The sequence below is a fragment of the Callionymus lyra genome, chromosome 15, assembly GCF_982586985.1.
Source record: "Callionymus lyra chromosome 15, fCalLyr1.hap1.1, whole genome shotgun sequence".
NCBI lineage: Eukaryota > Metazoa > Chordata > Actinopteri > Syngnathiformes > Callionymidae > Callionymus > Callionymus lyra.
The window spans coordinates 20,817,400-20,830,782 of record NC_141832.1 but is presented as its reverse complement, the minus strand read 5'-3'; the positions used below and the strand labels follow the sequence as shown (position 1 = coordinate 20,830,782).

Sequence of the window (13,383 nt, the reverse complement as noted above, 5' to 3'; positions counted from 1 at the left end):
TGCCTTTGGATGAGAAATATCAGAGCTAAATGGACTGCTTTAGTTAAGTCTTGACAATCAATAGTTTGTGTGGAAACCAGCTCATAATGAACCCATAAGCACTTGCTGATGATTCTAAGTGCATCTGCCTTCATCGGCCTCACACGTGGTGAATGGTTTTGTGTCAGTGTCAACAGTGACAGAGTCAGTTTTGGTCATGAACTTGGCCTCATCATGTCTTCAATAAGTAACCTAATAAGTGGCTGTGATTGGAAACAGAGGAACAGAGAGACTGTGTTAACTGCCACAGCATGCAATACTGCATACTTCTCCCATATATGGTGCTGAGTGGAAGACGAGGAGGAAGGGATGCAGATCGATCCTCGCAAAACACAGTGCTAGTCGCATTAAGGATGTCAACCAGAAGTAGACAACAATTACCCAGCAAGGACATGGTTTTGCACTTTAAGCCAAGGGAAACCTAGAATGAATAATTACAGTAGTTTATCTGAAATAGGGAGGGAGATAGTCTTGTGAGGGATTGTCAGGTTAGTGAGGGATCTCCTGACGATGGTGCTCATGGGTCTGGGCTTGTCTAAGACAGTCAGGACAAAGGAGAAATCAATGCCAAAGGCTAAGTCGACAAAATTAAAATTTTAAATTGAGAAGTTCATCAACAACCTGGATTGGGGTGCAATGGTGAGGATGGCAGGTGAAATGGTCAAGGAGAGAGAACTTGTTTTTATTTTGTATAAGTGATGGAATGAGGGATTCTAGATAAAGGAGACGATCGGAGATGAGAAGACAAGACAAAGTGCAGTAAGAAACCTCCAGTGTGGGGACGGCCATACAACCATGCTGCCGTCTTCAGTGGGGGTTGAAACCATCACAGCGTCCAGAATTGTATAGTCGATAATAGAATTTGGTGCTGAAGTCACCCATGGCTGGGCCTTCTTCGTGAAGGAGGAAGAAAAACTATGAAATGGAAGGTCAAGAACCTCCCAGAGAATCCAAGAGATCAATAAGTAATTTGACTTAAACAACTTTACGACGAAACACTAATCCATTACTTAGCTCAGGGGTCACGAACCATTTGACACTGCCGTCTACTTTAACGGCACAGAGTGCGTTACTTCTAGTTGGATACTCACTGAGGAAGCAAAAAAAGATGCATGCAATAGAAAAATGATGGATTCTAAATTATTTTCATCAAAGACTGTCATCATGTCATTGGTTCATCACAATAATAAAAAATGGTTCACAGGATTGGAAACCTAGAACCAAACAACGTAAGAGGTATAATAAAAAAAAATAGAAGTAGGACTGTTAGTCAGTGACTAGGCCACATTGTTAGTTAAATGGAAACACTTTCTCACCCAGGTAATGGTCAAGAAGTCACTTTTATTCCAATAAGTATGTATTTTAACAATATAGGCTCTGATGCAAATTAAAAATGTTATGTGGGAATTCTGAAAGGTCGATTATGAGCAACAGCAATGTTGATTTTTAGGACATTAATTATCTTTTTCATAAGAAAGAAAAAGAAAGACTTGTACATTCTTTTTATCACCATGATGTCATTTTTATCCCATAATATTCATCAGGTTTGGATAGTTTAATGATCACCAAGTAGATTGGTTTTCTTTATTTTCTGGCAGATTCAAGAAACGTTCTTTTGACTTACATTAGAAAATACTATTACAGCTATTGCTGAAACTATTTGAATGCAAGGTTGTATGAGAATTTGAGTGTTGCTCTCAGCTGACAAACCATAACATTGAACATATATTTATTTTAATAGTATAATCTTATGGAATACATCACATTTATTTTTACAAGAACTTTGAGACATTTCTGGTCAAAGTTTCTTGAGTCAACAGCTGGTTTAGCAACAGTGTTAATAACAACAAGCATAATGCATAGCAGGGTTGAAGCTACTACCATATTAGAACTAACAGCTATATCTGTATGTATGAAAGAGCATTAGGACTTCCCAAGACTCAAATGTGTGAGTGAGATGTCACAAAAGATTTGTGTAAGACTTTCAACACACATGAGCATTGGTGAGGCTTACGTTGAGTTGCCATACTACCATGGCCAAAGGTTTTTGTGTCCCATTATTCCCAGGAACTATGTTGAGTTTTGTTGGGAAACTGGGCTTCATTCCCCTGGCAGGGTCACCAAAGTCAAACACTCCTTGGGAAAAAAACAGACAAGACAGAGTAGCTCAAAAGCCCTTTTGATGATGAAGAAAAATGGAACCCAGTTTCCCTTGCCTAGTTGAGGATTAAGGCCTGAGTGGGGGAAACCCATGGTTCCAAGTGAGGCACAGCCAAAAAGGCAAAGTGCGTCCAGCCAAATGGGTAGGGTGTGATGTGAACCGGGCCTTGGTTGGGAAGAAGCCCTAGCAGGCGTATGAGGCCAAGAGGTTATGCTCTAATTTATAGTCTGACATAGACACACAGATCTCTGGAGAGGGGTTTGGCACTCTTCCATTCTGGACTTGCTACTGGTGAGAGACAGGGTGGCATAACTCGAGGATAGCTTGGGAGAGGAAAGCCTGGGCTAAACCTGCTGCCCCCGTGACCCAACCCTGCATAAGCAGAAGAAAAAGTATAAGTTCCACAGTATTGGAAGTACAGTTTCCCACTGTATCTCCCGCGCGTTCGTTGTTTTGACCTCAAAGAGACCCAGAAGGAAAACCGTTAAAATAACTTGTGTTTTATTCTAACAACAGAAGGAGATTAAGGCTCAGAATTCTGGGTCAGCGACCGTTACCTGAGGAACTCTCAGATACAGCCTACAAACTGACAACAGAATCACAGAAACAGTAATTTCTTATACAGTCGAGCTTGGGTGAGGATGCTTCGGAATGGCTCCTTGCACCCGGACCTCGTTGTGGGTTGGTACATGTCAGGTTGCTGGGCAGTTTAGGCTGTTGTAGCAGTGTCCCCAGACATGAACCTTTGACCAAGACATGGACCGTCATCTGACCAGTTCAGTTGGAGAATGGCGCGTTTGGTTCCTCTTCACAGCACAGATGTTTCCTGTTCTTTCACTCATCAGCATTTCACACTTTTAATTGTCACTTCCCACTTACATCGTGGCCTGGTACTTTCCATGCACTCAGGGTTAAATTCAGGTTAGATTTCTTACCAGGTTAGATTTACTCTGTGGAATGTTCAGTTTATTCTTTATTGGTTAATACATTGTATATTTTATCTATATTCTATAGCAGTTATCCCAATTTTCAGTGGTCAGGCCGTATATGCAAATACCCTTATTTATTTATCCTGCATATATGCTGAATGTGCTCCAGTCACGTTGCCCCACCACTAGACGGCCCCTTTTTTAACAGGGTTCATGTGGGTGCCACTCCGATAAGGGAAAATAATACAAGAGACAATAAATCAATGCAAAAATAGAGGTTTATTTACTTGTAACAATGAGGAGATAATTCAATGAAACCTGAAAGGATTTTTTAAACAGCTGTCCGAATAGTCAGTCACTAACTACTAGTTATTATATAATACACATTTGTACGTGGGAAGGATTGCAACTGAACTGTTCTTCCTCCCTGTTGGAAATCTGCTTTTGGAGTTCCCCAGCCTATCCTTAGTTGACCCCAATCTCTTGGGTGCATCCCTTACTTTTGTCAGGATATTTAACTCTCTACTTTAAATATCCTGATGCTAATCCATAGTGTGTTTTTCTTTTTCTTCTTGTGTGTTTTTATTTTTATTTTATTTTTATTTTTATTTTTATTTTTATTTTTATTTTTATTTTTATTTTTATTTTTATTTTTATTATATTTTATTTTGACACGATTAAAAATATCGACAATATGACAGTCCTACAGAGAATCCAATACAGACGCACCACTCTTGAATGCTTCTGATGTGGCTGGGTGCATGGAAGGAAACCTTTATTTTATACTGAATAAAATGTCAAACTGGATTTATATGTATGTCTTTTTGTCCGTTTCAAACCGTTATGATGCTCTGGAGAACATTGGGAACTTGGGAAGATCAATATATTGATTATCTTGCCATTATGTTAATTGCTTTCTGAATCTAGTATTACGAGATGGTTATGGAGAAATTGTGTGGCATGAGGGATTCTCTGCTCAGTGCCATCAATCTTTATAAGATGAAGTAGGAGATTGTCAGGTGTACATGTTGGCCTTCTCTAGGGCTGTGTCTTGTCACCAATTACATCTATGGATTTCATTTGTTACCCAAGACAACCCTTGGAGGATTGTCTTGTTAGGATGGTGGCATTCGTGTGAAGGTAGTCTGAGGACCACAAAGAGATATATATTTTCACTCTCAGCAAGGACCAACTTGAGATCCTCCTAAATCTGTTTGGGATAAAGGTCTGTCCACTCAATAAAGACTACGACCCGAAAGGAGAGGTGAGTGAATTGAAGTAAGGTTAATAGGATCATATTCATATTACAGAGTGTTTCTGTTGCAAAAGTTTTTCTAACAGTGTTACATCAGTTCAATGGTCAGTTTGTTGAGTTTGCTGATTTTCATAACACATTTCACAATTGATGTCTCAACAAGTGCAAAGGTTTTTTCACCATCTTTGACAGTAAGCACAGGTCACTGCCTCATATAATCTCCTAAAAGGGGAACTAAACTAGGACACTTCTTCTCTTTCACTGTAACAACATTTGTTTTTCCATTTAGCCTGTATACAAAATCAGACAACAAGACACACACACACACAAAAATAACAGCTCTCCTGCAGTTTCTGTTTGAAAGAGGAAGCTCTCACTCCCTGAGGAGGTCCTGCTGAGTCTTGAGATTTTGTTTGGACTCTTCCTAACCTTAAAAACAATCTATGATTCATGGCACCAATTTTGTAACACATGTAAAACTAAACAGATCATTTGATTTTATAACTTAAATACAAAGTATAATATTATACACCACACTTGTGTTTCATCATCTGTCTAGTTGCCACTTATTAAATTGTTACATTTCTAACATTCAAACACACAAAAAATGAAATGACGTTCAAACGCTTGACTACTTTATTATCTTTAATAGTAGGAAGCACGCGTTTAAGGCTTTTGCTCACAACAAGAGATCCGATGGAAGCGGAACGTTGAACTAAAATGACTGTTTTGCCCGGAGTTTTAAAGTGAGGCACAATTTCTGCACCACTTTTCGACATACGTTTCCGGTTTCCTGTCCTTTTTTTAAAAAACGCATGAAGGTGACTGGAATTAAAATAAATTTAAAGATGTTGACGTCCTTGGCTTCGAGGAGACTTTTCTGTGCGGTGGCAGAAGCGACTCCACCCGCTGCTGCTACTTTAAGCCGCTGGCAAAGAATAAAGGGGAGCAGAGCAGGTGAGACCCGAAGCTAGTTGCTGTCAGTCGAGCTAAATAATGATATTTTCAGGTCTTCATGGAAAAAAAAGTTTCAATAATCCACCAGTTATTATATATATTATAAAGGGTTAAATCATTTGGCAAGAAAATAAAAGGTCGCGCTTCTCTCAAATACACATTTAACCTATTATTATGACTTATGTTTCTAACATACAGTAGTCTCATTGCAAGGTGAAAAAGCTTTATGGGTAAATAAACATTCAAGTTGCTGAATTAAACTGTTCAATGCTGTCAATAAACTAAAAACTTGTTAATATAATGTTGTTTTTCAGCATGTTAAACATGATTTGTTTGTCAGATATGGGATGTTTTTGTCCTGTTTTGACGTTGAGCATGAACCACTTTATGTTATGCAAGGATTTGTATTGACATTCCATTCATCATAAATGGAGCAAAATTAGGCCTGAAAATGACAGAAATACAACAATGCATCAAACCATGCAAAACACGAGCAACGTCATGGAGAAGGATGGTTGAAATCCTGATGTCAGAGTGAAGCAATCCTGAAAGTCAGTCGCAGAGAAATGCTAAAACCATTGATCTGTGAGTCGGGTATGTTGTTGTTATATCTGGTTTCTTGTTGTTGAAAGGACATGTGTTTGCCAGGAAGAGTGTCCAGGTGGTCTCCTACCATTCAGCTTCCCTGGAAAATAAGCCCTCCTTTGTTTCGTTGTGCAAATTTTCCCTTTAATGTCTGTTTGATCTTTTCTTTAATCTCCGTGCGGAACTGCAACACGGCCATGTCCTCAGGAGATGCAGCTAATTTGAGTTCAGAGCTCAGGAGAAATCAACGACTCACTTGTGATGTGTATTTTTTTTATAACCAGGATTCATGTTTTATTTCCAGAAATGTGTGTTTAGACTGTTTTGTAGAATCAAATCCGATTTTAATATTTAGCCACATATTCTGATAAGTAAAATCTGGACCAAAACGTATCCCATCTCGAACACTAAATCACTGTATGTTTGTTTTGACATTAATATCCATAATTTAAATAAAGGTACGATTGTGTCGTATCAAACGGTAAGTAATTACTGCTTGACACACAGAATATAAAAAAATGTTGTGAAACAAATGATAATAACCACAATTGCTGCAGCTCAGTCTGCTGCTAACCAGTGGGTGTTTTCATTGATAAAAACAAATCCGTCTAATGGTTGATTTGTTGATCCTTTGGTAACTTTTCCTGCCACACATTTCTATATTGAACTGTTTTGTTTACTTAATAGTAAAATGTTTTTTGCAATTTTTCCCATCACTGATATTTATTATTGCTTATAATAAATGTGTCAATTTCCAACTTTTCTGTCTGTTTAGAATGCCTACTCTTTTGCGATTCCTCTCAATCTTGTATATGCTAGGGTGTGAAAACCAGTAGCTGCTGCTAAGATTAAACGTTTGCATGTATGAACCCTCACTATATATTCCTGTCGCTGTGACTCTCAATGTAAACCAAGTTAAACTTAGTTCAAGCCCCATATTACACCGATTAGTCAGTGAGCAGCATACGTTTTCAATTTGTCAACACATTTAATTTGTTAATTATATTTAAATGTATGAGTTCTCGCCACTGTACTTTTCCTGTCAGTTGCTAATGAGAATTGACATATTAGAATAAACTTTAGCTTGTACAATATATACAAACAAATTAAATCTAAGCTGTGATAAAACTTTTGTTTTGTTAATAATTGCTTGATGCAGTTTATTCTTAAGAGGTGTTGTTGTTTTTAAAGTTTTTAAGTAATTGGCTAATTTTGCCAATAGACGGATGGTCAATAATAAATGCACATACAATTGTTGTGAACTTGTATTTCTTTGTTCTGCAGGTTTGTGGTTTCGGGGTCTTCTCTCTGACTACAAAGAAGCCTTTCGGGACGCGTTTGTCAGTGCCCGAGAGCGTCCCGGCAAGGCAGCGGTGTACATGATTGGTCTTGGTGCAACCGGGGCCTGTATCTACACCAAACCTGAAGAAGTCTCCTTCCAAGAGACCCTGCTGGATGCCTCCAATCAGCTGTGTCTACTGTCGCCATGGATACGCAGCCCTCCTTCCGATGGCCATGTCCAGGATCTAGTGAAAAAGCGCAATGAGGGTCGGCTGCGTTACATTAGCCTCGCCGTGCTCTCCATGGTGTACCTGGCTGACTTTGACCCTGAAGTTGCTCTTTACGACGCCCAGTGCTCAGACCTGTCGGTGCCCTGGAGAGAACTGCCGCGTCGAGTACTGGATGTAGGTTTTGCTGGTCGCTGGTGGATTCTGGACTCAAAAATGAAGAACTATGATGTAAACGAAAATGAGTACACGCAGTTGCCAGTGGAAATTCAGCAGACATCTCCCCCTAGTGTTCGACAGGTGGAACAGAATGAAAAGTTGCACAAGGACTCCTGGTTACCAGTGAAAATGTCTGAAGATGATGCAACTGAGGTCAAATAAAACATTGTTATGCCTTCTTTTAAGTCTGCTTTTTCTTAATAAATAACAAACAATTTTGTGCTGATTCAGATTCAAATTTGCTCTTAAAAGTGCCATCAATTTTAATCCTTTATTTAGCAACACACATTGTTAAAGATGTGAGTTACAGAAGCAACAAGATGTCATAATTTCTTCAGTAACAGTTCACTGTTATTAAGCTTTTAACCAAATTATAGTGTAATTATGAGTGAACCCTTTACTATGTTTCAATTTTTTTTTAGAGGTTGTGATTAGATAAACTATTTTTTTTTTCACTGAAGCATCTCACAATGTGACTTCATTCCCAGTTAGAATAAGAATGTCTCATCAAGTCCAACTGTCGAGTCAACGCTATTGTTGCTCTACATACAATTCAGTACAAAACACATCTTGAAAACGAATAGAAAACACGTTTAATGCAAACGAGTTAATATAAAATGTTTTAAATAAAATATCACCTAGTAATATTTCGTTTACAGAGCAGTCGAATTCAGCCATCTAATGTTTCACCGCTGACATGTAAACATTGCACCTTTTGGTGACCAGATTCCCTAACCCCCATATATTTTATAAATTAGGGTGCGTGGTTGGTGACGTCACTACGGCACGTACAGAAGACACACGTGTTCTTCATCTTAGGAATTGATGTTGCGTTCCACTTCTGTGCACCAAAGATGTGTGATTCGATTATTGAGTGTTTCAGCAGCAGTGTTCACTGGAGTAACGTGTAGTCACGCATCATGTATAATCAATGTGGCATACATTGAAAATAAATAAGTAATCCATGCATTAAGTACAATGTATATGAAACAAAGCACATTACGAGACAGAAAAAATGATGAATTAGAAAAAAAAAACATGAACCACAATAATAAAGACAAATATCATTATTTATGTGTAATTGTCAAGTCTTAAATATAAGCATATTTTTCAATGGGCGTTTACATCGTGTTCTGACACACACACACCACTAGGGTGCGCTTCCGTTTTCCCCTGATCTGACCCGGATGTAGATCGTCTCGGCTCGATATCCCGCAATTCCTTCCTGGGTCTGTCTCTTTCTCCCTCGCAGCCATGTCTAAGAGAGGTACAAGTTTCGCTCTCTTCCATCCTTAACCATCTGCTTTGTGAACATAGCCTATGTCTTCCTTTTAACTCACTTTGTGTATTAAAACATATACACGACGGTTTACTGCCTTTAGTTTAACGTTGATGGAGATTTTTGAGTGGATTAGATGTGTGTTAGCTGTAGAGCTACTAGCGCCATGTTTGGCACATTGAACCAGCGTTTGGTTTTAAACGAGTGCTAGTTGTGTTTAAATTGTACTTTTTGAATCTTAAGTATTTCTGCGGTTGCTGAATTATTTAAATCGATACTTTATTTTGTTGACGTGTGAAAATGACTAGCCCTCTTTCGTTAGCCTTTAGCTAGTAGCGGTTTAGTTGGTACAAGTTAGTATACATGCAGTACCTTAACGTGTACTTTTATGGCATTGCTAGTTACTGTATTGTCATGTACCAAATGACCCCTAATGTTAGATATCCTTCGTGTTTTCTGTAAACGTATAGGTTTAACTTGACATGACTTCAAAGGTGTCTCGTATTCAACGTGCAGCGACACACGCTGCACAAGCTTCTCGATATAGATGTTTGTTTAAAGCGTGTTCAGTATCCCTTCAAAAAAGCACTTGCGTTGGTCTCACCAGTGGCCTGGTGAGTTGTCGTAGAAGGGGAGATAAAAGTTCATCACTGTGGGTGAGACGGCAGCATCTCTGTGGCTGACTGAGCTCAATCAGTGTTGAGACAAACTTAATGTGTTTTTCAACATGCTTTTATGAACATGCTTATTCTATGAAAAGGAAAGACAGCCGTCTTGACTACATCATTGGCACCGCCATGTTATGATTTTGACTCGGTTGCAACCCGAAATGAAGCTCAAAGACAGGTGAAGGAAAGCTGCACACATGAACTAGGTTTAGTTAAAACAATGTTAAAGTCTTAGATTAAGTGTTGACATAAATGACTATAATTGTATGTAAACCTGAAATCAAGAGACTCTGCATTTGGAGTTAAACGCATTTAAAGATCTACCAAAGGGTCTTAAACATTAATAAAGTAGAGTAGGAGTGTGGAAGAACTACGGGTATAGAATATGGGCAGATCAAAATTCTAAAGTAATTTTTGGTATCAATCTAGTGACTTAAGAACCCTCTTAAGTTTTACCTTACCTTATTTTGTTAGCCTTGGCTATATTTAGTTAGTAAAGCTATTAGAAGTGATTCATCATCCCATGCGTCCATTCTTTTCTTTAAACCTTTAATTCGTTCACTTCAAATGTGATTGTCCTTTAAACCGTATAGTTTCTCTTTCAAACTAACTACAGAACTAAATTTCTTTGATTGCATTGTTAAATTCTCTTTGTTTCATTACAGGACGTGGTGGTTCGTCCGGAGCCAAGTTCCGCATCTCACTGGGTTTACCAGTGGGAGCAGTCATCAACTGTGCAGACAACACAGGTATACACCGCATACGCCTCATACATCTCACGCAGTACTGAAGGTTAGGGTGTTCTGTATTAAATCTATTAGGTCAAAGTGTAGTTTCTGCAATTGAGGGATGTTTGTTTTTCGTTTCTATAACCTGTTTCAGGCTAAAAATGTTGCTTTTCCTGTTGGTACAGCATGAGATTAAGTTTTATGGATGCATAAAATATTCATGACTGTTTTCCTGAAGATCTCCAAAATTATGAATTAATAGTCTATCAAATCTATGATGTAAGGCCCCAGGCCTGAATCCTCCTTGCAAAGAAATGGATCTGAAATTGTGACCAGCCAATGCAATCAGTGTGAATCACAAGTTAACAGTGGTTAGAGCTGATGGATGTAAAGTTGTTTGCTGTCACATATCAAAAATATCTATACTTTAGAAGAGTGCAGGGTCAGTTAAGGTGTTTGTTTAAAATGTGTTCAGTATCCCTTCAAAAAAGCACTTGCGTTGGTCTCACCAGTGGCCTGGTGAGTTGTCGTAGAAGGGGAGATAAAAGTTCATCACTGTGGGTGAGACGGCAGCATCTCTGTGGCTGACTGAGCTCAATCAGTGTTGAGACAAACTCATCTGTCTTTATGTACATGCTGCTTCTATGAATCACTTTACAATACTGAGACAACAGTCCAGTGGATGAAAAGTTTAGCTTAGTAATATTTCCTTTTTTACTTGTTTAGGTAACTTTTGTTTATGCTAGGTTAATGCAGAAGATGTCTCCAGTATTTTACTTGAATCTGTTGCATCAATGACGCCTCATGTTTTGTTCCTGACTTATGAGCCTGCAGCTTGAAATCAAGCTCATAGTCAGGTGAAGGAAAGACTCATAAAAGAAATGGGTTTATTTTTAACAAATGCTCCCAAAGCTGAAGTGACGTCACTCTTGTGTGTAACCATGTGTGGTGATGCTCTTTCTTAGAAACTTGACTGTGGTTGATAACTACCATAGTTGTTTGTATACCTTGTATTCCTCCGTTAATGTTTGTTTTAATATTTTGCTTCCTCCAGGTGCCAAGAATCTTTACATCATCTCTGTAAAGGGCATCAAGGGTCGTCTGAACCGTTTGCCCGCTGCAGGTGTGGGTGACATGGTCATGGCCACAGTAAAGAAAGGCAAACCAGAACTCCGGAAAAAGGGTGAGTGGCATTCCAGCATCCAACAGAGTGATGACTAACGCATCCAATGTGTCTCATATTCAACATGTAGCGACGCACACTGCACAAACTTCTCCTTATAGATGTTTGTTTAAAACGTGTTCAGTATCCCTTCAAAAAAGCACTTGCGTTGGTCTCACCAGTGGCCTGGTGAGTTGTCGTAGAAGGGGAGATAAAAGTTCATCACTGTGGGTGAGACGGCAGCATCTCTGTGGCTGACTGAGCTCAATCAGTGTTGAGACAAACTTATTCTACATGAAACCACTTTAGAACATGCTATTCTATGAAAAGGAAAAAGACAACCAACTTGACTACATCAATGGCACATCCATGCTATGATCTTAACTGATTTTGACTCGGTTGCAAACTGAAATGAAGCTTAGACAGGTGAAGGAAAGATGCACACATGAACTAGGTTTAGTTATAACGATGCTTAAAGTCTTAAGTTTATCAGTGTTTATTAACGACCATAATGGTATGTAAACCTGAAATCAAGAGCCTCTTAATTTGGAGTTGAACACACAAAGATCTACCACAGTCTTAAACACTTAAAGAACAGCCTGTGATTGAGGCAGAATTGTGAAGGAACTAACATCCATCTCCGTCCACAGTGCATCCTGCGGTGGTGATACGGCAGCGGAAGTCGTATAGGCGAAAAGATGGAGTTTTTCTCTACTTTGAAGACAATGCCGGTGTCATTGTTAACGTCAAGGGAGAAATGAAAGGTGTGTGTTTTAAAGCGTGTTCAGTATCCCTTCAAAAAAGCACTTGCGTTGGTCTCACCAGTGGCCTGGTGAGTTGTCGTAGAAGGGGAGATGAAGTTCATCACTGTGGGTGAGACGGCAGCATCTCTGTGGCTGACTGAGCTCAATCAGTGTTGAGACAAACTTAATGTACATGAAACCACTTTAGTCTCGTCCTGTTGGCTGTTGTTAAACATCACTACATATTCGAAGATGGAGATTTTCTTTTGGGCGAACGTCTCTGGTTTAATGTTGGTAACTTAAGTTAACATTGTTGTTTACAGGCTCGGCCATCACAGGACCAGTTGCTAAGGAGTGTGCCGACCTGTGGCCCAGGATTGCCTCCAATGCTGGCAGCATAGCCTGAGTTCTCCCTGTTAATAAAATGACAAACATGGACTTTGTGTCGGATGTTTTCTTGTCTTAAATCTAGTAAAGCACTTGAGCTGAGACCTCAACAAAGGGGCTTCTTTCCACCTTCACGTGTAAGTGTTTCAACCCCAGTGCATTAAAATGTGGAGCATTTGACATGTTTGAGTCTTGTCTGTAATGAAATTTTGATTTGTACATTTTCTAAATGAAACTAAAAATCTAAACTGCTTTTTCTTTACAAAATTATTCAACTACACTATAACTCTTAATAATGAGCCACAACAAGACGAGTCCATTTTAAACTTCACAATTCAATGAACGAGATTGAAGTTGCTGTGCAGCAACTTGAAGTGAAACATGGAGGAAAATGGACAATGAGGCACTAATGTAGTTCTACCTCCACACAGGCTAATGCAAGGATTTTAACTTTGGGCCTTTGTTTCAACCACATGTCTGGAGATGGAACTCTACGTGTCATGGGTTCTTGATTCCACTGGGTTAACTTGGGAGTTTTCCTGATGTTTCTTATCACATTTTTGCTGATGACATGACCAGCTCTACTGCCCGTTGAATCTCACTGAGAGGAGCCCTGGAGGCTGAACTTGGTCAGTAGTTTGCTAGAAATCAATGTCTCAGTGAAAACACTTTGAGCTAAATGCACACAAAACTGAATCTGATTATTGCGCCTGATAAGATTCCAGTGTTGAGTCAATACTTCAAGGTGACTTGGGTCAGTCTT

General features: G+C 39.1%; 2 protein-coding genes across 2 annotated transcripts; both read left to right on the top strand.

The window, feature by feature from the left end:
- Positions 1–5,178: 5,178 nt before the first annotated feature.
- timm29 (translocase of inner mitochondrial membrane 29) lies at positions 5,179–7,838 on the top strand. The gene is made up of 2 exons (XM_087809330.1): positions 5,179–5,341; positions 7,211–7,838. Exons 1-2 carry the CDS (start codon positions 5,200–5,202, stop codon positions 7,813–7,815), a joined length of 747 nt encoding a protein of 248 aa, XP_087665456.1. The 5' UTR covers positions 5,179–5,199; the 3' UTR covers positions 7,816–7,838.
- A 1,017-nt stretch (positions 7,839–8,855) lies between these two features.
- On the top strand, positions 8,856–12,671 carry rpl23 (ribosomal protein L23). The gene is made up of 5 exons (XM_087809430.1): positions 8,856–8,920; positions 10,266–10,349; positions 11,383–11,511; positions 12,141–12,254; positions 12,557–12,671. Exons 1-5 carry the CDS (start codon positions 8,908–8,910, stop codon positions 12,637–12,639), a joined length of 423 nt encoding a protein of 140 aa, XP_087665556.1. The 5' UTR covers positions 8,856–8,907; the 3' UTR covers positions 12,640–12,671.
- Positions 12,672–13,383: the final 712 nt, after the last annotated feature.